The sequence below is a fragment of the Mauremys reevesii genome, linkage group 7 (genome assembly GCF_016161935.1).
Source record: "Mauremys reevesii isolate NIE-2019 linkage group 7, ASM1616193v1, whole genome shotgun sequence".
Taxonomy (NCBI): Eukaryota; Metazoa; Chordata; order Testudines; family Geoemydidae; genus Mauremys; species Mauremys reevesii.
In genome coordinates, this window is record NC_052629.1 from 35644675 (window position 1) to 35670678 (window position 26004).

The following is a 26004-nucleotide window of genomic DNA, read 5'->3' on the forward strand; positions in this document are numbered from 1 at the left end:
AGTCAGTTCAACAAAACCCGTGCAAGAACTTTCCCCGCTGTAGAGAGCAGCAAGATTCCATGGTGATTGTCGCATACCTGGCGATTGCCCTTCCTCTTATAGAGGTGCACGATGGACGCATCTCTAAATTCCTGTGGAATGGATCCCTGCTTCCAGAAGTACTGAAACAGCTCGGTGAGTTTCCGTAGCAGCACTGGTCCACCGACTTTGTACACCTCTGCTGGTATGGCATCTGACCCTGGGGATTTGCCACTTGACAGCTGGTTGATGGCTTTCTTCACTTCGTCCTCTTCTGGTGAAGCATCCATGGAGTCATTGACTGCAACCTGGGGCATCTTGTCGATGGCCTCATCATTGATGACTGAGGGGCAGTTGAGAACTGCTTCAAAATGTTCAGCCCATCTCTGGAGAATCTGCGTCTTCTCTGTAAGGAGCACAGTGCCATCAGAGTTCAGGAGGGGAAAGCTCCCAGAAGCCTGAGGACCATAGAGCGTGTTGAGGGCTTCATAGAACTGCTTATAGTCGTTCCTGTCCACGTACACCTGTATTTCATCTGCTTTGGCGCTCAGCCACAAGTCCCGCATTTTGTGCAGTCGGTTCTTCACTGTTCTGCGAGCATTGATAAAGGTAGTCTTCTTTGCCGCGGAGGATGGATTGTTCTGATATGCGCGATGCAGGCGGTGCTTCTCAGCAAGTAAGGCCTGGATTTCTGCATCATTTTCATCAAACCAGTCTTGCCGCCTGTGTGTGGAGGGCCCCAATACCTTCGATGCAGCTGTATGGACAGTGTTGCGGAATCGCTCCCAGTCTCTCTCAGCGTCATTCTCAATACGAAGATCAGCAAGCTCGTTCTCTAGGTCTTCTGCTAGATTTTCAGTGATGTGGCTGTTCTTCGGCTTTGACACGTTGATCCTTTTGAGAGCCTTACAGCCTTGTGGTCGTCTCTTCGGCATGATACGGAGCTTCATTTTAGATACTATGAGCCTGTGATCCGTCCAGCAGTCAGTGCCGCACATAGCTTTTGTAACCCTGACATCTTGTTTGTCCCTTCTCCTGATGATGACATAGTCAATCAGATGCCAGTGCTTGGAACGGGGATGCATCCACGAAGTTCTGTTACGGGTAGGGAGGCGGAAGACCGTATTGGTGATCAGAAGGTCATGTGCTGCACAAGTTTCCAGCAGTAACAGACCATTGCTGTTACACTTTCCCACTCCATTTTTCCCGATGACTCCTTCCCAGGCTGTGGCATCGCATCCGACTCTTGCATTAAAATCGCCAAGCAGGATCAGCTTGTCTGTGCGGTGAACTGATGATAGCAGAGCATCTAGTTCTTCGTAGAATTTATCCTTCACATCCTCTGGGTTGGTCATTGTGGGAGCGTATGCACTGATCAAAGTAGCTTGTTTTCCATTTTGAAGCGGAAGCTGCATTGTCATGAGACGATCATTCACACCCTTGGGGGGACTGGCAAGTTTCCGAACAAGATGATTCTTGATGGCGAAGCCAACTCCCGATTCGCGATGCTCATCACCGCTGCGACCACTCCAGAAGAATGTATAGCCTCTGCCTGACTCGGACAGCTGTCCTTCATTAGCAAGGCGAGTTTCGCTAAGGGCTGCAATGTCAATGTTGTAGCATGCGAGCTCTCTGGCGACAAGTGCTGTTCTTCTCTCTGGTCTGTCTGCCGTGATGTTATCCAGTAGCGTGCGCACATTCCATGTGCCAATGGTGATCGGTGTCACTCTAAGTTTTGTTTTTGTTCGACCGCTTTTATGGGATCCCCGCCAGCCGCGGTATGCTGGCCAGGGTAAGGTGAAGCAGGCAATGTTTAGGGCACCTTTTCTAGCCCCCTCCTCATTCTACGGAGGTGAGCAGTGCAATCCTGAATAGGGCTGCTCAGTCGCTCAAGAAGATGTCGAGTTCCACCGCTGCTTCGGTCAGTGAGGAACGACCATTATACCTGAGCCGCCTGTGTGCAGGTCCGCGGCTACAGCTCCCAGTGTATCCACACCTGCTGCTTCGTCGCTCGCCCATCGCCACAGGACTTGATATGATGTGATATGATATGATATGATGTCGAGTCTTGCGCGTGAATTGGATTAAAGTGAGGGAGAGTTGCGCAACGTCAACCTCACTCTCTCTTCCCAGTTCCTATCTGTATCCAGTGGCAGGACAAGAGTCGAGACTGATGGAGATAGGGCAGGGCACAGTGGATGACCAGGACGCCTATGTGTCTTGTCGTGCTCTTGAGCGTTCCACAACGCTTGCTGTCACCGCCTTCCTGACCATTGAACCAGGTTTCCTCAGTCAGCCGGATCCAGCCTTCGCATGCAATGGGTAGACAGGCCCTAACTCACCGAGGGTCTTAGACTCATCGGCTACCCAAATAATGCCCCTTCAAATATACAACTTCATCCTTTAATTTTCTATGTATTTTTTTTTTAAAAAAGGGGTTTGCAGTCAATTGAAGGATAGAGAAACAATGAAGGAAAGAAAACTGTCCTTCATTTTAACATTCCAGTCAAATCATGTAAAAAAGTGTTTTTTTTCCATTTAAATCTTTGATGTGGATGGAGAGAGAATTGTGAGGAACTGCCCTTCTTCTGGGTAGACAAGGAAGGATGTGGCACTCAATTTGTTTAGCCAGGCATTTTGAGCCTGACAGACTTTCCCCATTCCTGAAATTTCCTATGTTGTGAATTTTAGTTAAAGTTTCAGTATTGCCAACTTGCATTATTTTTAATGTAAGTCTCACAATATTTGAATGTTTCTATTTATCTATTTATTTGTATTGCTGTAGTGCCAAGGAGTCCTAGTCATGGACCAGGATCCTATTCTGCTAGGTGTTGTACAAAGACAGAAAAAAAGGCAGAACAAAGACAGCCTCTGCCTCAAGGAGCTAATAAGACCAGAGACAACAGATGGAGGTGTACAAGTAAACACTGTAACAATATTGCTCAACGTGATAGGCAGTGGGCTCTGCACACCAACCAGACTAAACATTGTTAAGTTTTTTATAGCCATCACAGTAAAGGAGAGTGTTAAGGAGGGATTTCAAGATAGTTGATGGGGTAACTTTGCAGATGTTTATGGGGAATGTCTCCCAACTGTGTTGGGCAGCATGGGAGAAAGCACAGTGTTGTTTGTTTGAAAATTTAACAAGTAGGCAGTGAAGATTGGCATCATGGGTTAAATGGACATGGACATAAAAACCTTGATAGTGAATTAGGGATGATCGATAGGGTGGGGATTGACTTTGAAAGGCCTTGAAAGTGAAACAAGCATGTAAAGTTTGATGTGATAGAGAAGGGTGAGCCAGTGGAGGGATTCAAACAGGGGTGTGATCACAGATGGCGGGTTAACCCCTGCTTTGGGGAGGCAAGCCCACTGGCCATGCCCCTTCCGTCTGAGGCCCTGTCCCCCGCACGCTGGTGCCCCAAGCCCCCCCATAACAGAAAGAGCTCTGAGGCCCACCCCACGACTGGAAGAGCCTCAGCCTGCCTATCCCAGCCATGCGAGGCCGCCCCCTTCCCCAAGTGCCAGTCTGGTCTTAACCACACCAGGCTGAACCACCAGAGCACCGCCATGCTGGGACAAGCCACTGCGACTAGCCCCCAGCCATGCCAGGCTGAGCCACTGGGCCAGCCACAGCCACGCTGGGCCCCCAAGCCACCACTCCGCACCCCCCGCCTCAGCCACACCAGGCTGAGCCGCTGCCCTCCCCCATCCATGCCAGGCTGAGCCGCTGGTCCCCCCCCCAGCCACATCAGCCTCACCGAGCTGCTGGCCGGGCCAAGCCCCCGGCCCCACCAAGTGCCAGGCCGAGCCACCCGCTATCCCGAGCACTGGGCCAGGCACAGCCACAGTGGGCCGGGCTGCTCCTGACCAGCCCCAACACATGGAGCCACCTCACTCCAGTGCCTCACATCCCCACTAGACTCTTCCACCCACTGTTGGCTCGCCGTCTTCCCTCCTCACTCCCCCACCCCCGAGGAGGAGGGACCCGGCAAGCAGCAGCAGGCAGGCAGGCAGACAGCAGTAGCAGCAGAAGCTGGGGGGCTTTGGAGAAGTGACAGAGGCAGGGCCACCGCAGCCTTAGTGCCCAGCAGCGGGTCGGTGGCAGCTACACCAGGGAAGGCTTAGCTTTTGCTGACCTATTATACCTGCCATTCATGGGTGTGGTATTGTCAAAGTAACAGAGTAGGAAAATGATCTTTGCAGCAGCATTCTAAGTGGATATGAGTGGGAGGAAATTGCATTTGTCAAGGCCAGAGAGCAGGATGTTGCAGTAATTGAGATAAAGGCTAATGAGTGCTTAAATGAGAGTTTTAGCTGTATAGATGGATAAGAGAGGCCATATCTGAGAGATTTTATGCAGAAAGAATTGGCAAGATTTAGCCTGGATGTCAGGACCTAGCGAGAGGTCCTAGTGAAAGTCAAAGTTTTTAATTCTCATTAATTGCTGATTTATGCTTTTAATCTCCCAAAGCTTTGCCCTTCTCCAAAATGGCCACCACTTCCCATTTCTGCCAATGGAACCGAAGCCACAGTTTACCCTGTGAAGGCTGGATGCCATATCCGTTTAAACCTTTACAGGTGAAAGTGAGGCTGCCCCAGCAAACTGGTGAAGTTTGTGTTATGTAGGGCTTGCATTTAGGCCTCTCAAAGCAGGTTCTTATTATAATACATGTGCTCATGTTGAAATAGGGTGACCAGATGTCCCTATTTTATAGGAACAGTCCCAATATTTGGGTTTTTTTCTTCTATAGGTGCCTATTACCCCTCACCCCCGTCATGATTTTTCACACTTGCTGTCTGGTCACCCTATGTTGAAACCACATCTTTTTGGATCTAAATTTTTTTAAGTATTTGTGGGAAAAGTAACAGGCCAAATCTTAGTCAATGGCAAAATCCTACTGAGATTTAAGAGCAGGCACATTATCTCAAACTACTGCTTTCTAGCAAATACAGTTTATCACTGATGGGGAAAACTCACTTTCTGAAGTATCAGGGGTAGCCATGTTAGTCTGTATCCAAAAAACAACAAGGAGGGGGCACCTTAAAGTCTAACAGATTTATTTGGGCATAAGCTTTCGTGGGTAAAAAACCTCACTTCTTCAGATGCACTTCTTCACTTTCTGAACCTTTCTGAAGATGTTCTAGAATATAATGGAACACCATTAAATAAAGAATTAGAAACCTGATACTCAGAGTTGCTGATACTCATATCCCATTGATTCATGAGGATTTTTGGGCACTCAAGATTTCTCAAAAGCAGGCCATACATACACAACTTTAATTTTTGCTATCCAGCACTCTGAGCATTGTATTAAAGAGTGTCCTTTGTGTTTCTTCATACCAGAAACATGGAATATGTATGTTATGGTAATCATAAGAACATAAGAACAAAGTTAGAACATGTTCTAAATGTTTCTAGGAATAGGAAAATAATGCTGGTGCTCTAAACCAAAAACAGGAATCGTAACCACTACTCACCAAAATAGAAAAGAATTTTTATTTGAGACATAGGGCCGCAGCTGCTAGTATAAACTGAGAATAAAATACAGCCATAAAACTACAGCTCCTATTCTTTGCTTATTAAAAGACTTATTACATTACTGATTGTTATTGGTCTGATCAACATACCTTAGAGCAACAAAATAAATAAATAGTGTATGTGGATTTAACTTTTAAAAACAGGCACAATGTTTTCAACTATATCTTTGATATAGCAACATGATAATTGCAGCTTGTTCTGATGTTTCCATCAATAATGTTCAGTGGAATGCATGTTCTGTGTGTGTGTGTATATATATCTTTCTACTGTATTTTCCACTGCATGCATCTGATGAAGCTGGTTTTAGCCCACGAAAGCTTATGCCCAAATAAATTTGTTAGTCTCTAAGGTGCCACAAGTACTCCTCATTCTTTTTCCTTTGAATTGAGTATATTTTATGCTGTTACCAAGAGGTATCTAGTTCTATGTGACTGAGGTTTATATTGCTGATGTTAAAAAAAAAAAGTTTACTAAAACAAAATGTTACTCATGAAGAAACATAGTTTGTTCATTTGTCCATCTAATCTTTCTTTGAAATGAATGTATCCGGTTTTCACTTCTGTGTTTCCGTTATCTTTATCTTATTCAATTATGTTGGTGTTTATAAATCCATTCAAATATATATTTTTCTGCAAATAATTTTTGTGGTTTAGTTAAATTACACTGAAATGTATTTTTAAATTTAGTGGATTATAAACATGATATAGTACAACGATGACCCTTTGAGGAGACTAGTTTTGGAAAATCTTTAATATATTCTATGTGGAAGGCTCCCTGCACAAGTCTTTTACGTATGTAAAGGGTTGGGTGATAAACCGTCGCTGCACCAGTTAGAAGCTCTTGGTTAAGGCAGGGAGTTCTGGGAAATAGTATTCTCTCTGATGTGTTTTCCCTTCCACTAAGAGCAAAATATGTATTTTCTAAATCCAGATTTAGGAAAAAAAACATGCATGCACACAGAGAGATGCATGCACTCACACATGCTAGATTTGTGGTTAATGCAATGAACTGAGACTTAGTAGAGCTGGGTTCAGTTCCTGGCTTTACCACAAGCTTCATGTCTGGTCTTGTACTTAACCTTTCCCTCAGTTGTCTGTCTTTCTCCTATATCTTGTCTGGCTTGTCTATTTGGATTGTAAACTCTTCAGAGCAATGACTATCTCTTACTAAGTGTTTGTATGGAGCCTAGCACAATGAGGCCTTTATCTTGGTTGATGTTTGTAGATATTACCATAATATAAATAATAATAATAATAATAATAATAATAAACACTTTTTCTGCCATTCAAGATCAGTTAAACTGGGTTTTGATGTATATATAAGCAAAACAAAATGTTTTGTACCCGGGATTTGCTTTTGCCTTTTTGAAGGAGGGGGCTGGACCAGGGAACTTGCGTTTAGTTGTGTGACATTTTGATGTGTGTGGTGAAAAAGGTCATTTTATGAATGAATATTTTCTTTTGCTAATTGAATAAGGTTGACTTACTTTGTCATCTTACAGACCATTTGAACAGTGAATGTGTTTGTTCTGTCTTTTGTAAGATGTATCTTATAGGAGTATCTTCCATTTTCAAGAGAACTTTTACTGATTTCCATGTACATCTCCCAACCTCCTGCTTAGTTATTCTGCTACTAATCTTAAGATTAAGAGTCTTAAGGTTCTTGGGGGAATGAGGATAATCAACGGGACACAGTAATACCAGGGTACAAAATATATCAGAAAGACAGAACACGTTGTGCTGGTGGTGGAGTAGCACCATATGTGAAAGAAAGCGTAGAATCAAATGAAGTAAAAAATCAAAACATAAACCAAACTGTACCACAGAATCTCTATGGATAACAATAAGAATATAGCAGTAGGGATATATTACCAAACACCTGACCAGGAAGGTGACTGTGAAATACTCAGGGCGATTAGGGAGGTAGTTAAAATAAACTCAGTAATAATGGGGTATTTCAACTATCCTCCTATTGTCTGGGTACATGTCACCTCAGAATGGGATTCAGAGATAAAGTTTCTTCACACCTTAAATGACTGCTTGTTGGAGCAGCTAGTCCTGGAACCCACAAGAGGAGAGGCAATTCTTGAGTTAGTCCTAAGTGGAGCACAGGATCTGATCCAAGAGATTAATATAGCTGGACCGCTTGGTAATAGTGACCATAATATAATTAAAACATCACAGCAGCCCAACACTGTAGCATTTAATTTCAGAAAGGGGGACTACACAAAAATTAGGAAGTTAGTGAAACAGAAATTAAAAGGTACAGTGCAAAAAGTGAAATCCCTGCAAGTTGCTTGGAAACTTTTTAAAGACACCATAGTAGAGGCTCAACTTACTACGTTTTTTAATTTGGGATATACATTTAAGAGAACCAAAGAAATGCCACCATGACTAAACAATAAAGTAAAAGAAGCAATGAGAAGCAAAAGGGCATCCTTTAAAAAGTGAAAATTAAATCCTAGTGAGGAAAATAGAAAGGAGCACAAACTCTGGCATATGAAATGTAAAAATATAATTAGGAAGGCCAAAAAAGAATTTGAAGAACAGCTAGCCAAAGTCTCAAAGAGTAATAGCAAAAAAAAAATTTAAGTACATCAGAAGCAAGAAGCATGCTAAACAACCAGTGGGGTCACTGGAGGAGCACTCAAGGATAAGGCCATTGCCCAGAAACTAAATGAATTTATTTGCACAGAAACTAAATGAATTCAGTCTTCACAGCTGAGGATGTGAGGGAGATTCCCAAATCTGAGTCATTCTTTTTAGGTGACAAATCTGAGGAAATGTCCAAGATAGAGGTGTCATTACAGGAGGTTTTGGAACAAATTGATAAACAGTAATAAGTCACCTGGAGCAGATGGTATTCCCCCATGAGTTCTGAAGGAACTCAAATGTGAAATTACAGAACTACTAACTGTGGTCCGTAACCTATCTTTTAAATCAGCTTCTGTACCAAATGACAGGAGGATAGCTAATGTGATGCCAATTTTAAAAAGGGCTCCAGAGGTGATCCCAGCAATTACAGGCCGGTAAGCCTGACTTCAGTACCAGGCAAACTGTTTGAAACTACAGTAAAGAACAAAACTGTCAGACACATAGATGATCATAATTTGTTGGGGAAGAGTCAACATGGTTTTTGTAAAGGGAAATCATACCTCACCAATCTATTAGAATTCTTTAAGGGGGTCAACAAGCATGAGGACAAAGGGGATCCAGTAGATATAGTGTACTTTGATTTTCAGAAAGCCTTTGACAAGGTCCCTCACTAAAGGCTCTTAAGCAAAGTAAGCAGTCATGGGATAAGAGGGAAGGTCCTCTCATGGATTGGTAACTGGTTAAAAGATAAGAAACAAAGGGTAGGTATAAATGGTCAGTTTTCAGAATGGAGAGAGGTAAATAGTGGTGTCCCCCAGGGGTCTGTACTATTCAACATATTTATAAATGATCTGGAAAAGGGGGTAAATAGCGAGGTGGCAAAATTTGCAGCTGATACAAAACTACTCAAGATAGTTAAGTCCCAGGCAGACTGAGAAGAGCTACAAAAGTATCTCTCAAAGCTAGGTGACTGGGCAACAAAATGGCAGATGAAATTCAGTGTTGATAAATGCAAAGTAATGCACAATGGAAAACATAATCCCAACTATACATATAAAATGGTGGGTTCTATATTAGCTGTTACCACTCAAGAAAGAGAACTTGGAGTCATTGTGTATAGTTCTCTGAAAACATCCACTCAATGTGCAGCGGTAGTCAAAAAAACAAACAATGTTGGGAATCATTAAGAAAGGTACAGATAAGATAGAAAATAACATATTGCTGCTATATAAATCCATGGTATACCCACATCTTGAATACTGCTTGCAGATGTGGTCACCCCATCACAAAAAAGATATATTGGAATTAAAAAAGATTTAGAAAAGGGCAACAAAAATGATTATGGGTATGGATCGGCTTCTGTCTGAGGACAGATGAATATGACTGGAACTTTTCAGCTTGGAAAAGAGATGACTAAGGGGGGATATGATAGAGGTCTATAAAATCATGACTGGTGTGAAGAAAGGAAGTGTTGTTTACTCCTTCTCATAACACAAGAACTAGGGGTCACCAAATGAAATTAATAGGCAGAAGGTATGAAACAAATAAATGGAAATATTTCTTCACACAATGTACAATCAACCTGTGGAACTCTTTTCCAGAAGATGTTGTGAAGGCCAAGACTATAACAGGGCTCAAAAAAGAACTAGATAAATTCTTTGTGGATAGGTCCATCAATGGCTATTAGTCAGGATCAAAGGCATGGTGTCCCTAGCCTCTGTTTACCAGAAGCTGGGAATGAGTGACAGGGAATGGATCACTTGATGATTACTTATTCTGTTTATTCCCTCTGGGGGCACCTGGCATTAGCCACTGTCGGAAAACAGGGTAGTGGGGTAGATGGACCTTTGGTCTTACTCAGTATGGTCATTCTTATGTTCTTACATTTGTTATTATTTGTGCTGTAACTTTTACCTCCTGTAACCTCAAACATGTTTGTAGTGTATTATGCATTGGTACACACAAGCATTTCACATCTGTGATTGCCTCTGTGCATCTCCTCTGTGATTGCCCAGAAATTTTTTTAGGCCAAATTTCTACCCTCAATTTAATTTTCTCAGATAACTGTGATCAGAATTTAGCCCTATTCATCTATATAGATATAGGAACCTGTGTTTAAAAAGAGGAGGAAATAAATCATATAGCTGTGTTGGAGTGAGAATTTGCTTTGGGAAGTGAGAATTAATGCATGTTGAAATGCTAATGCTTCTTTAGATCTCGAAGGCATAGTCTATAGTGTATCAAAACTTTAAGGTGTTTTTCTGGATTAATATAGAAACCACATATATTCCCTAAAAAGTTTTCTGGACATCAAGTAGCTGAAAGGCCTATGACCAAAATCAATATGTGAAACATCAATAAGACATTAGAACGTTGACAGCACTATTTATTTTTTTGTATCATTTTTAATGTAATGTTCTTGTTTGCTCCTGCTATAGACAGTATTATGAATCAGTTGCCAGAATAGTGGTTACTTTCATTTTATCTGCCCACACATCATGAATGTTGCTAGGGATATTTCTAGAACCAACTGAGTTTAGCCCTACTATAATTCTAATATTGTTTATTTTTTGACTCTTTCATGTTCCTTACCCAGACAGGAAATCCTCAAAAAGCAAGGTAGTTGGGTTCAGATAAGACCCAAAATATTTGGATGTCCATCCAAAACTTAAATGTATTTGAACCTTTTGAAACCTGTTTCCCCTCTTCAAAACCAACCAGATCCTTCTCCCAAGATAACCTTTTCCACCCTAACTACCTGATTCTCATCTTGCTTCCTTCCTGTCCCATTCTTCAGCTGGACTCCTCTCATCCTGGAATCCCTTTCCCCAAGTCTTTCCTTTCCCAAAGCCCTTACATACCTACCTGCCTGTGTTGATATCCTATATAGCCCTTCAAGGGTTATTTGATTTGGCTTAATTAACTGTCTAATCTGGGAATGACTATTTTTGATTTCTTAATGCTTAGAAAAGAGGTAATTTGTACAGTGAAACTGAGTTGCATGTTATATTATTAATTTCCCTCTTCTAATTTACAAAACTCCCCACTTAGTGAATTTAACACCTCCCATGTGTCCTGAAGATGTCCTAGAAAGACAGAAGGGGAATGGATCTCTTTAAAAAAAAATCAATATTCTATTGAGATCAATCTCACATCTAAGAGAAAACAACTGCTCCCTCTCTCTCTTATTTATCAAATATTTCTTATTTTCTCCTTCATTTAACACACAGAAGTTGGGAGCTTATTACAAATCTCCTGTAGGGACAGATCATACAAGTTTTAATTTACTAAATTTATTGCCATTTCTGTCATCCCCTGTTTTGCCTGAACAGTTGTGTGTTGTAAAGCTTTTTGAATGTCCTTGACTAAACTTATCATTGAATATCAGTATGGTGTATCATGTTAGTTGGACATTTTGATTGCACAGCACTGTGCCTTCCATTAAAATCTTAGTAACAGTTGACTTGTTAACCTGATTATTTTAGATTTTGTGTATTTTTGATGTTGCTGCTGGAATGTTTTATTATAATCTGACATGTACTAGTAGCTAGGAAGTAGTGATCATTCAGGTGTGTTATGTGGCCAGCACTAGTCTGAGCTCAGACCAGGTTATTTGACAATATAGTTCGGGTTCTGGTTCTGAAAAGGAAAGAACTAGCCTCCCTGTTTTTTCAACAATGTGTGCTGTATGGCATACTGGTTCTCTTCCCCTGGCTTATTCTGTGCTGCGCTTTGCCTGGGCTAATATTGTTCTTAGCTTCTGTTATTTTCTGTGTTTAAAAAAAAATCTGTCAATGTCTGTTATGAATTTAGACTATTGGGAAGGTGTGGGGAGCTTTTGACAGACCCCAAGAGTGAGAAATTTGATCACAGTGGAGATTTAAAATTACCTATTGTCCCATATATCAGAGGGGTAGCCGTGTTAGTCTGGTTCTGTAAAAGCAGCAAAGAATCCTGTGGCACCTTATAGACTAACAGACGTTTTGCAGCATGAGCTTTCGTGGGTGAATACCCACTTCGTCGGATGGAGATATTACTCAGGGCAAGAGGGACTTTGAATCCTCTGAACAGAACAGAGAGTATATTCCTGAATACATCAGTTTCCTGAATTATTGACTCTATCACTGTCAGGATTAACTTGTATTACATAGCTGTAACACTAAGAACTTGCTGTATTGGGCTGCTCTCATATTGTTGAGTTCATTTCTGGGACTGGTTCCCTTTCTTCCTGAGCTACATTTGGCAATCACAAGAGTCCTACCCTCTATGGTAGTAGTTCTCAGACTCTGACCTGTGAAGAGCTGGCTGGTCTCTTTTTACTGGCTCTTTTTCTTCCTAGCTGCTAAATTAATAGCTAAAAATACATTAAAGTTTCATAATTTTGCTGCAGTTGCCAAAGGGTGTCATTATCATGAATGGGAAAGGAAGTGGGCCACACTGTGAGACTGAAAGGGGTCCTCTCGATTAAAAATGGGAAGGAAGGTGACCTGAGCTCTCCTGAATGGGAGAGGGGTCCATGGCACAATTAATCTATAAAGAGTTGATCCAAATTATGAAAATATTGGAGAACACCACCCCTACAACAAATGGATTGTGCTGGGAAAAAGCCATCCTCCCAATGCCGCCTTCACGCCCAAGAGGAGCTGGAACATTTACTTAGGTGCTTTAATCTCTGAAGGAGGAATGTTAAAACTACAGTTTAAAAAAAAAACAAAATCTATAGGAGCAGCAGGTTTTGGGATGATGGTTGAGTTTTGCACAAAACAGCACATTTCAGCTGTGCAAACATTTTTAATAACCTTTTTATTAATCTTGCAACATTTTTAGCTCTATCAGCCAACACACCTCAATAAACAGGCACTGTATCTCCATCCCCTACTCCAAATAAATCTTCAGAACCTTTCCTGTACTTCTCTCTCCCACCTGATCCATCAGAAATGGATTCATGCTGTCAGGGAAACTGCAGAGCTTGGACCAAGAGACTCATTTCCATCAATACAGGGCTCCTCGAACTCCCACTTCAGGCTTCTAAAAGGCAGAAAATATAGTACAAAAATATCTAGCAGAGATGAAACACAGGGCCTGAGGCTACAGTACCTGTTTAGAAAACTCTCTGAAATAAGGCCTGCAAGACTGGACAAGCAATAGTAAACAAAATGAGGGATAAGCATGTAAGGACTTTCAGCTTTTGTTTTACAGGGTGTAAAACTTGAGGAAATGTTTTTTTATCTCCTTCTCTCCAAAGAAACTGAATAATGATTTTTTTCACATAGTTGCAGTACATAATAATTTAGCATTCTTTCCTATGTGCAGCACTTATTATGTAGTGAGAATAATTCAATAGATACATCTTTCTGGCACATGACCCTTAAACAAGTGTAAAAAGTATCATGCCAACTACTCTTTACTTTTATACTAAAATTTACACCATCTACAGTATCTTTTAGCCATCATAGACTTTTTTCCTATTACGTTCTCCACTTAATAAGATAAATTAATGCATGTAAAGTATAAAATTACTAAGATCAGATTTTCAGAATGTTTTTATGTAATCAATGGTCAACTGTTTCTGCAAGTACTGGTCTTTGCAGAGTAACTGTATTCTCCCGTTTGTGTGTCCCACTCCTGGACTCCAAGCTGGATGACCTAAGAAGCATATATATATATGTTGTCCACCAATTCTAATGTAACCCTTCTGCCCCTCTGAGTTGGCACCAACAAGGGCCAGGTTCAGTATCTAGGGGTTCTGTTTCAATAATGCAATGCAAAACTGGCTTGAACCCCCACCCAGTAACCTGAGACAATTACATACCACCCCCTGGGTGCCTCTAGGAGGCAATACTTCCCCTCTCGCAAGCACGGAGTCTGAGTGTGGCAAAATCCTTTTAATAAAAGAGGGAAACAAAGAGGCATTATGTTAGGGGAACACCACAAACAGGATTCATAACACAAACCACGAGCAAAAGACCCACCCCCAAGTAAGTTTGGCAGTATCCTTTTCCCCTCAAGGTCTTAAGTCCAGCCACTCAAAAGATCACTCCAAAGTCCCAAAAGTCTCTTGAGTCCAGCAACCCAAAAATCACCCAAAAGTCCAACAACCCAAAAGTCTGTCCCTGGTCAGTGCAGCCCCAGAGTTCAAAAGTTTATCTGCAGAGTTCTAACCCCCTCCCCCAGCTGGGTGGAAATGGTGGGGGAGAGAAGAAAGGGGCACGCCAGGTGTTACGTGGTCCAAGGCCGACTGCCCTGCCACTCCGTGGGGATCTGCTGCAGCCTTCACCACGAGCTGCTCCACTCCACCAGCCGTCCCATGAGCCGCTCCAGCCATCCCACGAACTGCTCCACTCTGCCCCGCTTCACTCCACTTGCTGTCCCGTGGGCCGCGCCAACCGTCCCACAAACTGCTCAGCTCTGCTCCGCTCGCCATCCCATGGGCCACTCCCACCGTCCCACAAATGGCTCCACTCTGCCAGCTGCTTAGCAATATATCTTTAGGCTCCCCCACTAGTTAATGCAGCACTCAGTGATCTCAGCTCTTAGTAATTTTAGCTCTTTAGTGATTTCAGCTCTTAGTGATTTCTGCTTGTAGTAGGGGAGCCCCAGCACTGATGCACCATTGGCCCAAAGTGAATTCAGCACAGCAGCCTGTAATTAAACTCTTAATGGAATCAAAATTAGCTCTGCTATTCAACAGTGGAGAGAGGAGGAGGTGCAATTGGTGTATCACGCCCTCAAAAGAGGCCCATCCCATCAGGTACAAATACCTGTCCCAGCCTCTCTATTTTCACTGGGTTTTGGAACCCATGTCCCCTGTCTAGCAAGTGCAACTTAGTTGATCGTGAGTCCTTCTGTCATAAAACATTTCCACTGGCCTTGATTCACATAATCAGGGTAACAACACTTTATTCTTCCTGCCCCAATAACAGAGAAACTGGGGATCCCACAGCAGCCAAAGTGACCATTTGGGCCGCTGTGGGCTCATGCTAGGTGGGGTGGGTGTGCCCCTGAAGTTTTTTTCCACAACTCCCCACAATTCACCACTGGATGTCAGGGTAGAGCTCATCCTGGCTGTGCTTACACTAAGATGATGGGTAGTTGTACTGTCTATCAGAAAGTTTTACTTGTGTTATTCATTCTTGTTCCCAAGTAAACTAGGGAATCTTCTTGTAACCTATGAATTTTGTATTTTTTCATCATTGAAAAATGAATATTGGTTACTTAGATAACATTACTGTGCTCTTTGCAAACAACAATCCCCCACTAGTTCTATTTTTCATATATATGCAATCTGACATTACATTGGGCACATACTGGATTTTTCTCTTAACTTCTCCCATTCATGGCCTGATGTGCTTAATTTCGTATGAAATTCTCCAGCAGGCTATAGGTTTCTTAATTAAGGGCCTCATCCAAAGCCCATTAAAGTCAAGTGAAAGACTCATACTGACTTCAATGGACTTTTGCTCAGGCCCAGTGTTATTTATGATTACAGGAACTTAAACATAGTTTTGTAACTAAGGGGATAAGTCACTTTGTAGTCCCTTTATTTAAGCTGCCACTACTGGAACAACCAGTGAACAGAGTATGAAAAGAAAGGGGTCACAGAATGTATTGCTTGATTTTTTTTTTTTAAAGAATATCCTTCTAGTGATCAACATATCATTATTGGGGTGTAGTTCACATCTAAAAAGGATAAAGGAAATTCAAGAATGTGGTCAACACATTCTCTCTCAAATACATTATTTACTCTTAAGTAGACAGGCAGCTAAAGTCATCTCATGTGATACTACAAATGTGATAATATCTATTTAAGTTCAAACTTATTTAATGTTTGTTTTTGTAAGAGATATAAAGTAAATGTCCCCCCCCCCCATTTGGGGCTCATCTTAAATGATTTAGTGAAATCTCACTTTTCCATGAACTTCTGATTGTCACAGTGTACCCTTTCTATAAAGGTGTTCTAGAAATAGCAACAATCGATTTCAGTATGACTGTTGTTGACAAATAATTGTTTGACCAATGATCTGTGTTTTGCTAATCCATATGTTGGTGATATATGAAGATAATACCGGACTGCTGTTTGCAGATGATGTTGACTTTCATATTTCTGTCTGAAAGCTGTACAACTTTTTAGATTTGAGCCAGCTGGCAAAGAACATGCTAAAGGTTTCCTCAGGACAAAAGCATATGGCAAGTACAGAGCTTGAAAAACAATGCGATGTAGATGAGTTACAAGTATCAGAATAACACATACAATCTGTTATCCTAGTTCACATCTTCTTATCTTATTCTTCCTTTTGGCTTTAGGAACCACTTTTTTAATATAGCCTGCTTTGTAAAAATGACTCACCACATGGATATTAAGCTGATCAGTTTGTCCACGCAGAGATAGCTTTAAAGGAGTTACAAAATGCTCTTGCCTTCTCATGTTTATTTTAGTGTGTTGGATAAGTTGTTTAGGGTGATAGCTTTTAGTCACCTAGATTTCAGTCACACCACCTTTTGGCACATCTCACTGATTGAAACTTTCTTGCGGATGACTTCTCTAGTTAACGATGCTGCAGTGGGTTTTTTTTTTCATGCTTCCTTCTCCATGCTTTCAAGTGGAAAAACTGTAATTATAAGTTGAAAATGATCATCTGAGTGAGCCCCATTCAATGGCTCTGTTTTGATGGGCACCTAAAATGACTCAAATAGCTATTAGATTTATGCAATGTGAGTATAAAGCAGGAGATTGTTTTTCAGCTGCCTCATATACCTTCCCCAAATGTCTTGCCTCAAGACTCTTGGATTGATGTGAAATTGCCTAGGAAATTAGACGTAGATTTCTTTTATAATAAAGGTGAATAAAAACAAAGTGTTCCAGTCCAACAACATTAGTAAATACTGCACTAAGAGTTAGGAACAAATGAATATATATACTGGAGCTAGAAGATCAGTGAACACTAAAACTGGAGTCTTTTGTGTCTTATCAGTTGTCTGCCTTCTGTGCTGAATTTCAAATAACCATTTTGCATTTCAAAAACATGTTTATATAAAATACATAATAATGAAAATAATTTTATACTGATGGAAAATAGAGAATCATGTTAATAAAAAATCTGTGAATAAAATATTTTCTGTATGCTGTAACAAAAATCACAGATTTTTAATTTACTCCATCAAATAGAAAACTTCCTTTTGACTGGAGTCCATTAGAAGACAATTACCAGCCTATCTAAAATGCCTGGATAGTTTGTTTATATACTTTTGTATCTCAGCTTGATACAAAAACACTTTTAATTTCTACAATAAAATAATGTTCAAAAACAGTATAAATCAAGTGAAACTAACAAATAATCATGTCATTTTGAATCTTACAAGAATATAAGAAGGCGGGATATTAATTGAATGTATGATTGAACAGAATCAAACCCCATGAACTAAAAATTTACAATACTTAAGATTTATATATATAGTTATACCCCAAAGGCACAGTCATACAGTCTTTACTCAAAGAAAACTGATGCTGGCTTTAGTCGGAGTAGTGACACATAATATTGGGCATTGAGATTTTACCAGAGTAAAAACTGCAGAATTGGGTTATCAGATATAACTAATATTTTATTATGAATATATTGTTATATTTGCCCATATGCTGTATGGTGATTGCTCTTACCAACTCTACTCTGGGGTGGGGGGGTGCGTAGGGGGTATTTTGCCTTTGTTAATGTTGTTTCAGAATTTGCAATATACCCTATCCGTAATCTAATCAATACCCAGGAAATATTGCAGATATTGAGGTAATGTTGCTTATGTGGCATCCGATAAGTTTTAAATGGTGACTGCTGTTGTACTGGATATGGAATACATATACATATTGTAATGTTTGGCAGCTGTGAGTGAGTCATAGGTTCATTCCTGGGATGTGAAACTCTATAAGGTGAGGACAGTCTGTTGTTAGGGGGACCATATCTGGCTGCTTTTGTGTGTTTAAATAAACAAAATAGTGTGGTTATTTAAATGCGCACTCATTAGATCACATAGTCAATTTTAAATTTCATGTGCTCTGAGAACGTACACCTCAGAGTGCAGTTTGCCTTTCACAGAGTACAGAATATGAAATTGACAACCTGGCAGCGCAGAGCTAAGGAGATCAGTAAGGTCATCAGACATGCTGGTCTATTGCCAGGGCTGGGTGCCTCCTCGTAACTGCTCCCCTCTGCCTTTCAAATAGCATCAGAAGGGACCCAGCTGAGGCGTTATGCTGGGTTTTTGGGGATGTCTATTTTAAATCTCTTGCATTCTGAAACAGAGCTGTTTTGAAAATAGATTTTATATCCTCCAGCAAATTCCGCTATTTTGTATATGTTTTGAACCTGAAATGGGACAAAGTCAAAATAGATGAACATATGCAGTTTTGAGATTTTAGGAATTTCAAAATGCTGAAATGCCAATTTGAAATCAAATGTTTCATTTTCCAACTGAAAAATTTCTGAAATTTTAGTTGAAATAAAAAATTTCCCATGAAAAATGTCTGTCAAAACCTCATGTTTCTCTGGGAAAATGTTGGGGTTTAAAATGTCAGCCAGCTATCTCTCTGAATGATACCTCACAAAACCCCAAAGCATGTGAAACCTAAACACAACATGTGATATACTTATTGTTCTATAGCAGCAATTTTTAAAAAGTCCCATTATAAGCAAGCCATTGGTCTTGAATGGCTGACCATTCTTGGATGTTAAGTGGGTGAACTGACTTTTGCTGCTGAATATGTAGTAATTCTGTATGATTACTTAACAATTCCTTAGCTGGTGTAAATCAGCTATGTTCCTTGATTTCAGTGAAGCTACATCTTTACAGCACCTGGTCATCTGTTTAGATGAGGACGCCACTGCAAGTATAGTATGTGGAAGGAGAAATACTGGTGGTTGACTACAAAAAGAAAAATAATATCCCCAATATTCTGTTCTATTCTGTTATACAATCCCATAGCAACATCAAAGTGGAAGCACAACAGGGGGCTGGTAGACCACACATATTCTGAATGTTCTGCAAATCCTGCAGGTGAAATCCTGGTCGCATTGAATTCACAGAAGTCCCACTGATTTAGTGAGGCCAGAATTTCACCCTCCATTCCTATCAATATAATTTAAATAATCAGCACTGGAGGGCTGTCTTTCTAAAACTTTGTAATTTACAAAAGTAAATAAGTAGAAGATCTTTAGGACAATTTAAGAGTGTCTATTTATGAGATAGGACAGTAACATATTGTACTGCTACCATTATGGACTTCTGGATTCTCTGGGCTTGTGTGTAGTTGGTCTCTTGTGAGAAGAATGCAAAGCAATTTAGTCTTGGAGCATGTTCTGCCTTTGTTATCATTTTTTTTTCTTTCTCCATATTTCTATGAGGCTTATTACTATTACTAAAAGATACTGAACGTGAACACAAACTCTACAGGTTTTTAGAAAAATCCAGATTTTAAAGAAACATTTGTAATTTTAATAATGTTTAGGTTTTGCCCAAGTAACTCTGCAGAGGAGGAGTTAATACTATTATAGACTTGATATTTTTAAGTATAAGTTTCTGTAACACCACTGTGAGCACATGCTGTCCCTGAACAACCTAGTTCCCTTTTTAAACTGCTATCATCTAGGTCAAGATCGCAACCCTGGAATTTGCAGCATCAGACATTAGCTTCAGATTACATTCTAAATACAACATTCTGCAATCCAAATGTCTATTTTGTGTACCAGCTTATTAGTATACAAAGAAATAATTTCAGAAAGCATAAAACCAAAAAAACTAATGCTAAAGAAAATTTGTATTCATTTTATAATTCTGCAATACTAAGAAATATTACGTGTGTTTTAATGGAAAAGGATGTGATCAGATCTCATTATGTTGGGGGTATTGGCTTTATTTTCTATCAGATAATAAAATTATTACATAAGTCATGTTGCCTAATGATAAAAAAAAATTTCTAGAATTTTATCAGGTCCAGACATAGACATGCTCACACTTACCATAATTAATTATGCAGAGTAATGGTATGTTAACTGTTGAAATGGCCCTGTGGAAAACACAGTATGTGATTATGTTGGTTATTGGTCCATATGAACCAAATCCTTCTCTTTCTCTAGGACCTATCTTACCTATAAACAATGCCCTAATTATTGCACTTGTCGAACAGCATCAAAAAGTGATGCAGGACTACATTTTGGATTGATCATGGCACATTGCTTGGGTGATAGACTACTCATATCTCCATCCCCTAATCTCTCTAGATTAGCTCTCTCACTCTTTTCAGAACAACTATATGACTCAAAAGATCCTTTTATGTTACAACAGGATACGTTGTGAATTTGTGATCATGAGCAGTTTAACTTATATCTTTATCACTGGGGCTTCTTGAGCTCCCTGTCCTGCTCCCGTGGAGCTCAAGAACAAACAGCGTGTCATCTGGTTATGTACCACCTTCTTTATCATCTTGGTGGTGGATGGATGTGCTTCATGTCTCCGGATGATGTTTGTATGATAGAATGGCTACACTGATTACCCAACATGTAATTCATTGTTTGTGCCATCAGAATCCATATGTCAGAAAGGAGATCTATAAATTGAAGAATCAAAGTCATTTTCCTTTAGTCTTAGAAAGAATTATCTTGTGAGACTGGAGTATGTCTGTGACTGATAGAGTACAGCAAATTCATAGGGAATATCATTTCTAAAGCATTTTGAAACAGTACGTATAATTAAGGCAATTAACATGGAATAAATAAATGTTTCCTCACACCTATGTTTAATCTTTTTAATATAAATGGCTTTCAGATTTTCATGGATTCATATCCATTTTGCAGGTGATTGCACAAATGATTGGTAATAGGATAGGGAGCTTTTTACAGCTAAATCAGTGGTTTGCTCCAGCCCAGATTGCAAATGACTCGCACAAACTATTTGAAGAGTCCTTGGTGGTCTTTCTGAAATAAGCTAGTGATGTCAGACTAATTTCTAGTGAGCAAGGGTGTTCATGTCACAAAACCCATCACCTGTTGTGGTACCTTTGTTTGCTGTGTCAATAGAGAAGCCAAAGACTGAACAGGTTTAGATCCTCTGATCCCTAAAAGTGGCCTTTCCTCCTCAGGACTGAGGCATATTAGTTGGGGGATGTGGAGCAAGAGCTGAAGGACTGTCACACAAGCAACTTCCATGAGTACTACATTTTTTTTAAGGTGGGTTTTAAGGCTACCTCCATACCCGCTCACGGGTTTCCTTTATCAAATATGGATCACCCTCTATCTTGACAATTAACAGCATATTAAAATGTAGTTTTCCATGAATTCTTGTCATTACCATAACCTTTTTAGGACTCCAAAACTGGGCTATTCTTCTCTCCTTAACCTTGCATAATGCTTGTTTGTGTCAGTGATAGTTGGATGCATTTGTCCATAAAAAAGTAAAGGACTACATTTTCAGTTACAACCTCTAAACGTGAAAAAGTCACATAAAATATTTATATACATGAGGTATCTAAGCCTCCTTCTGACCAATAAGTGAACGTAAATAGATGTGTGTCCACTCCTACAACTGGCACCCCATTAACTTCAGTGGGACTCTACAAGAATGGGTGGGGGGTGCCTTCATTGGAATTGCTTCAGACCTTAGAAACTAATTTTAGACTGGTTGGAAATTTCTTCTTTAGTGTTTTGGTATTTAAAAATAAATAGACTGCATTATCAATAGACAAACCCAGCCTTTATTTTAATCAATCAAGAAATCTGAGCATGCCCTTCCAAATGTGCTCTAGTGGTCTTATTACAGCAAGAGAACTCAGTGTGCACAGGCCATGTCACCTTTATTCTGATTAATGTAATTAATAATGTTTACAACTGATTTTTATCTAGTGATTTTTCAGACAAAAATATCCTGGGTATAATCACTTAGATCCTCCCACAAAAGTTTATTAACACGAATAGTTAAATAGTTAAACCCTGCAAATATTTAGGAATATTCCATGTCCGTATATACTTAACAATCAATTAACATTTGATGGGAAGGCAATGATAACTCGGAATACTCACACAAATCATGCTTTTGGTTTCTATTTTAAAGTCCAATTTACCTTTGCTCTTTTTAAGGCCTATTGTTGTTGTTTACTAGAGTGGGATTTACGTAGATCGGCTGGAACACTTTGTAAATCAGTCAGTCTGTGGAATGGAAGCTGTACTGCCAAGTTCAGCTATAACCTTCATAGCTTAAATTGTGGGAGAACCTGGTAACATGAACTAAAAGGATATTTATTATAGTGTTGCTCAGTAGCGCCATTGCCGACCAGGGTCTTTCAGGCTTTCCTTTGTAATTCTTTATTATGAGAAATTTGTAACTTGCTGGGAAAATGCCTTCTGAGCTGAAACTTGTCTAATAAATATTTTAATGAATAGGAAAAATATGATGCAATCTATTCCCTTCTCCACCCCAATCTCCCCTTTCTGTGCCAACATAAATCTAGATTCCACATTCCCCTCACCTCTGGTGACATTTTTACATTCTTCATACAACTCTAAACCATTTCTTCACATTTTCCCTATTCAGTATGATCTCAAGAGATCATAACCATCCATGACCTCTTCATATCTTGCTTCCACCAGCTCCTGGCTCTCACAGAGACCTGGATCTCTTTGTCTGACACTGCCTCTCTTGTGGAGGCCTCTCTCACTCCCCACCCATGATCAAACTGTTATGGGGGTGTTGGCAGTGGTGCTGGAACAATTTTTATAGTGGGGGTGCTGAAGGCGGAAGCCATGTGTTTGGGTGGTTGTTACTACTTCAAGCATCTAGTTCTAGCATCTATGGGAGTTAGGCTTCTTCTCTTCTATTCCTGTTGTTCCAAACTCTCCCTTCCCATTCATTTGAACACCACTTCATCTGACTCTCCTCTCCCTGTCAGTGTTGCTGTAATCTACCATCCAGCCAAATTCTCCCCATCAATCTTTCTCTCTGATTTCAACTCCTGGTTCTTTCTTCCTCTTACAATCTCCCACACTCATCCTCAGTGATGACCCATCCAACTCATTAGCTGCACTTTTCCTTGCTCTCGCATCTTCATTCAACCTGCAGCCCTGGTTCCCACTCTCCAAAAGACTTGACTTAGTCTTCATCAAGCACTTCTCTCTCTCTCTGATCTCTGTTGCTGAGTTCCCCTGCCTCCAACTATCTCCTGGTCTCTTTCAGTATCACCCATCAGCCCCTCTCCTTTTCAACCTTTCACTCAGCTTTTCTATGATTTCCAGTCCATCAGCCCTCTCTCCTCCTTCTGCTTTCTTCCCTTTTTGCATTGCATGGTGGTTAATTTTCTCCATTCTTCACTCTACTCCACCCTTAGCTCGTTTGCTCCTCTCTCCCATCTCAAGACTTGCTTTGCCAAGCCCCAGCCCTGGCTCAGACCCAACATCTGCTTCACCTGAGCTGCTGAGTATCTCTAGTTAAAATTTCATTACTTCCTCCACTACAAATTTGTTCTTTTCTTCAGATTTGTTCTCTTCGCCATTCTTCTTAGCTAAACAACAATACTGCTCTAATTTCATTAAATCCCACACCTGCAAACTGACCTGCATTTTCACCATCTGTGACTCCTCAGTCTCTCCTCTCTTCCTGCTTCCACTACTTTGCACACAATCTCACTGATTTATTCCAAGAGACATTTGGCAAAATATGATGTGACCTTTTGTATTAATGTAGAAGGAAGTTATGGGCCCAGAAAGAAAAAAGGTGTTAACATGACCTTGCCACTGTCCAAAATTAAACAGTTTTAAACAAGGTTCAGGGTATACAGAGATCTCAGGCTGTTTAGAGCCCTGGCATACACACTGTTAAAAATCCTTTTTGTCTTTTATTAAATATACAGAAAAGAAGGGAAAACTGTTATAGTATTTGAAATGTAAAGTATTAAGGGAGATTTTGATTTTAACAGCATCCCTTGTTCCCTTCCCTTTAGCTGGAAAAAGTTTTTTAGAAGAAAAAAAACCCTCTTGCCTGACAGTCTCTTAAATGATATTAAAGATGGTATATAACTATTCTTGTGGGGGAAAGAGAATAAGTTAGTTGAGAAGGGCTAGAACTGTCATTGCTGAAGTCCAATCCCATTTCCTAGAGAGCAAAATTGGACAAACACTCATAAAAAGGAAGAAATAACAATAGCAAAGATTGAAAATACAGATTCTGTCTCTGGTGTTGACTCTTACTTGCAACCTTGCTGCTGGAAAAACATAAGGATAGGGCATGGTCTTATTAGCCAGTTGTACTAGCCTGAGGCTGTTTGCGGCATTGCTTTTAGTTGTCTTCTGGTCACATGTTTACAGCAGTGTTGCAAAAAAAGACAGTCTTGATTGGTGAAGCCCAGACTCTTATTAGACAGAAGGAATAAAGAGGGAGGTAAGAAAGAAAATAAATAGGGAAGGAAAAGGACACATGGGGGAACAAGACACAAAGTTTCACATCCCAGATAGAGTTCAGGATTTAGCCAGAGCTGGTGAAGGTGGCAGCATCATCTGTATTCCTCTTTCTGGCCCTAGCTGGTAAAAACATCTCTTAGGATTAGGGCAAAGAAAGTCATGGGCTCCAGGAGATGGTGAGAGTGGCAGCCATCATGGTGACACTTGTTCCTTCTCCTTCTCTCATTTTCCAGTCAGATAGCCTTGTGGTCACCAGCTTCCCCCACAAAGCCTCTTTTTGAGGACTTAGAAAGGAGAGTGGTGTGTGGAATAGTCTATCTGTTCATTATTTCATCCACCAATTAGGCTTGATTTCCAACAAGCCAATTATGGTCCGTTCATTTCTGGTATTACACTTTTCCTGTTAACCAGGTGTGATCCCTGAGTTATATCAGCTGGCCTTTTTGTTTGGACTAATTCTGCATCTTTTCTCATCAACATTTATTGTTATAGGTTATTGTGACACTTTATTAACTTTTATTCACTTTTCAAAATTGAGCTTACAATTAGGGTAAATTTCTAGGCCCAATTATTACAACAGACTTTTTCTTACTCCTTCCTCTCCTTCAGTTCTCTCCTTCTCCCCATCACAGGCATGTAAGTTTATCTTCTTTCTTCCTGTAACCCCCTCCGATGATTCTCATCCCATCCCATCCCCTGATCTCCCTTGTGCCAACTCTCATCCTCTCCCTTACTCTTCTTCTTAGCCTCTCACTCTCCTCTAGTTCTTTCCCCTCACAATGCAAACATTCTCTAGTATCGCTCCCATCTTTAAAAAAACCCATCTGTAAGGGTCCGTGTATGGGTCCCCTTGTCAGGTGAGGGGTCGCTCTTCGCCTTCGGGGCACCTGGGACCCAGGCCGCCTCACTACAGGGGGCTGAGTAGCAGTTCAGTCTTAAAGTCCACGCCCTAGATCAGGGCGGGGCAACAGGCAGTAGCCCTGGGCTCAGACCTTCAGGCAGGGACTGAACAGACAAACAGTACGTTAAGCCCGGGCCCTAGGTCTGGGCGGGGCAACAGACAGTAGTCCTGGGCTCAGACCCTCAGGCAGGGCTGAGCAAACACACACAGCAGTCAGGAGCTCAGACCCTCAGGCAGGGCTGAGCAAACACACACAGCAGTCAGGGGCTCAGACCCTCAGGCAGGGGCTGAGCAAACACACAGCAGTTCAGTTTGTAAAGCCCCAAGCCCTAGCTCAGGGCTGGGCAGCAACAGGTAAGTCCCAGCTTCTACGCCGGAGTGGTGGGGTGAGGGGGAGACTGACACCTGTGACTAGGAGGTGGCAGGGGGGACGCAGGCCCACCCACTCCACTGTGTCCCAGCCCGGGGCCCTAGGCAGCGGCGTGGATCCGCTGCAGTCAGTGGGGATCCTGGCCGCAA

The 26004-nt window shown here is 40.9% G+C and overlaps 1 protein-coding gene across 11 annotated transcripts in view; it reads left to right on the plus strand.

The window, feature by feature from the left end:
* The window catches only part of PRKG1 (protein kinase cGMP-dependent 1), an 885489-nt gene that overhangs the window by 703922 nt on the left and 155563 nt on the right, over positions 1-26004 (plus strand). Inside the window, exon 1 of one of the 11 annotated variants that reach the window (XM_039547334.1) lies at positions 21278-21365. The exons of the other annotated variants lie outside the window; for them this stretch is intronic. Within the exon in view, the coding sequence (XP_039403268.1) occupies positions 21343-21365 (23 nt within the window). The 5' untranslated portion in view covers positions 21278-21342. Of the gene's footprint in view, positions 1-21277; positions 21366-26004 lie in introns of those variants that run through there. 11 annotated transcript variants of the gene reach the window in all.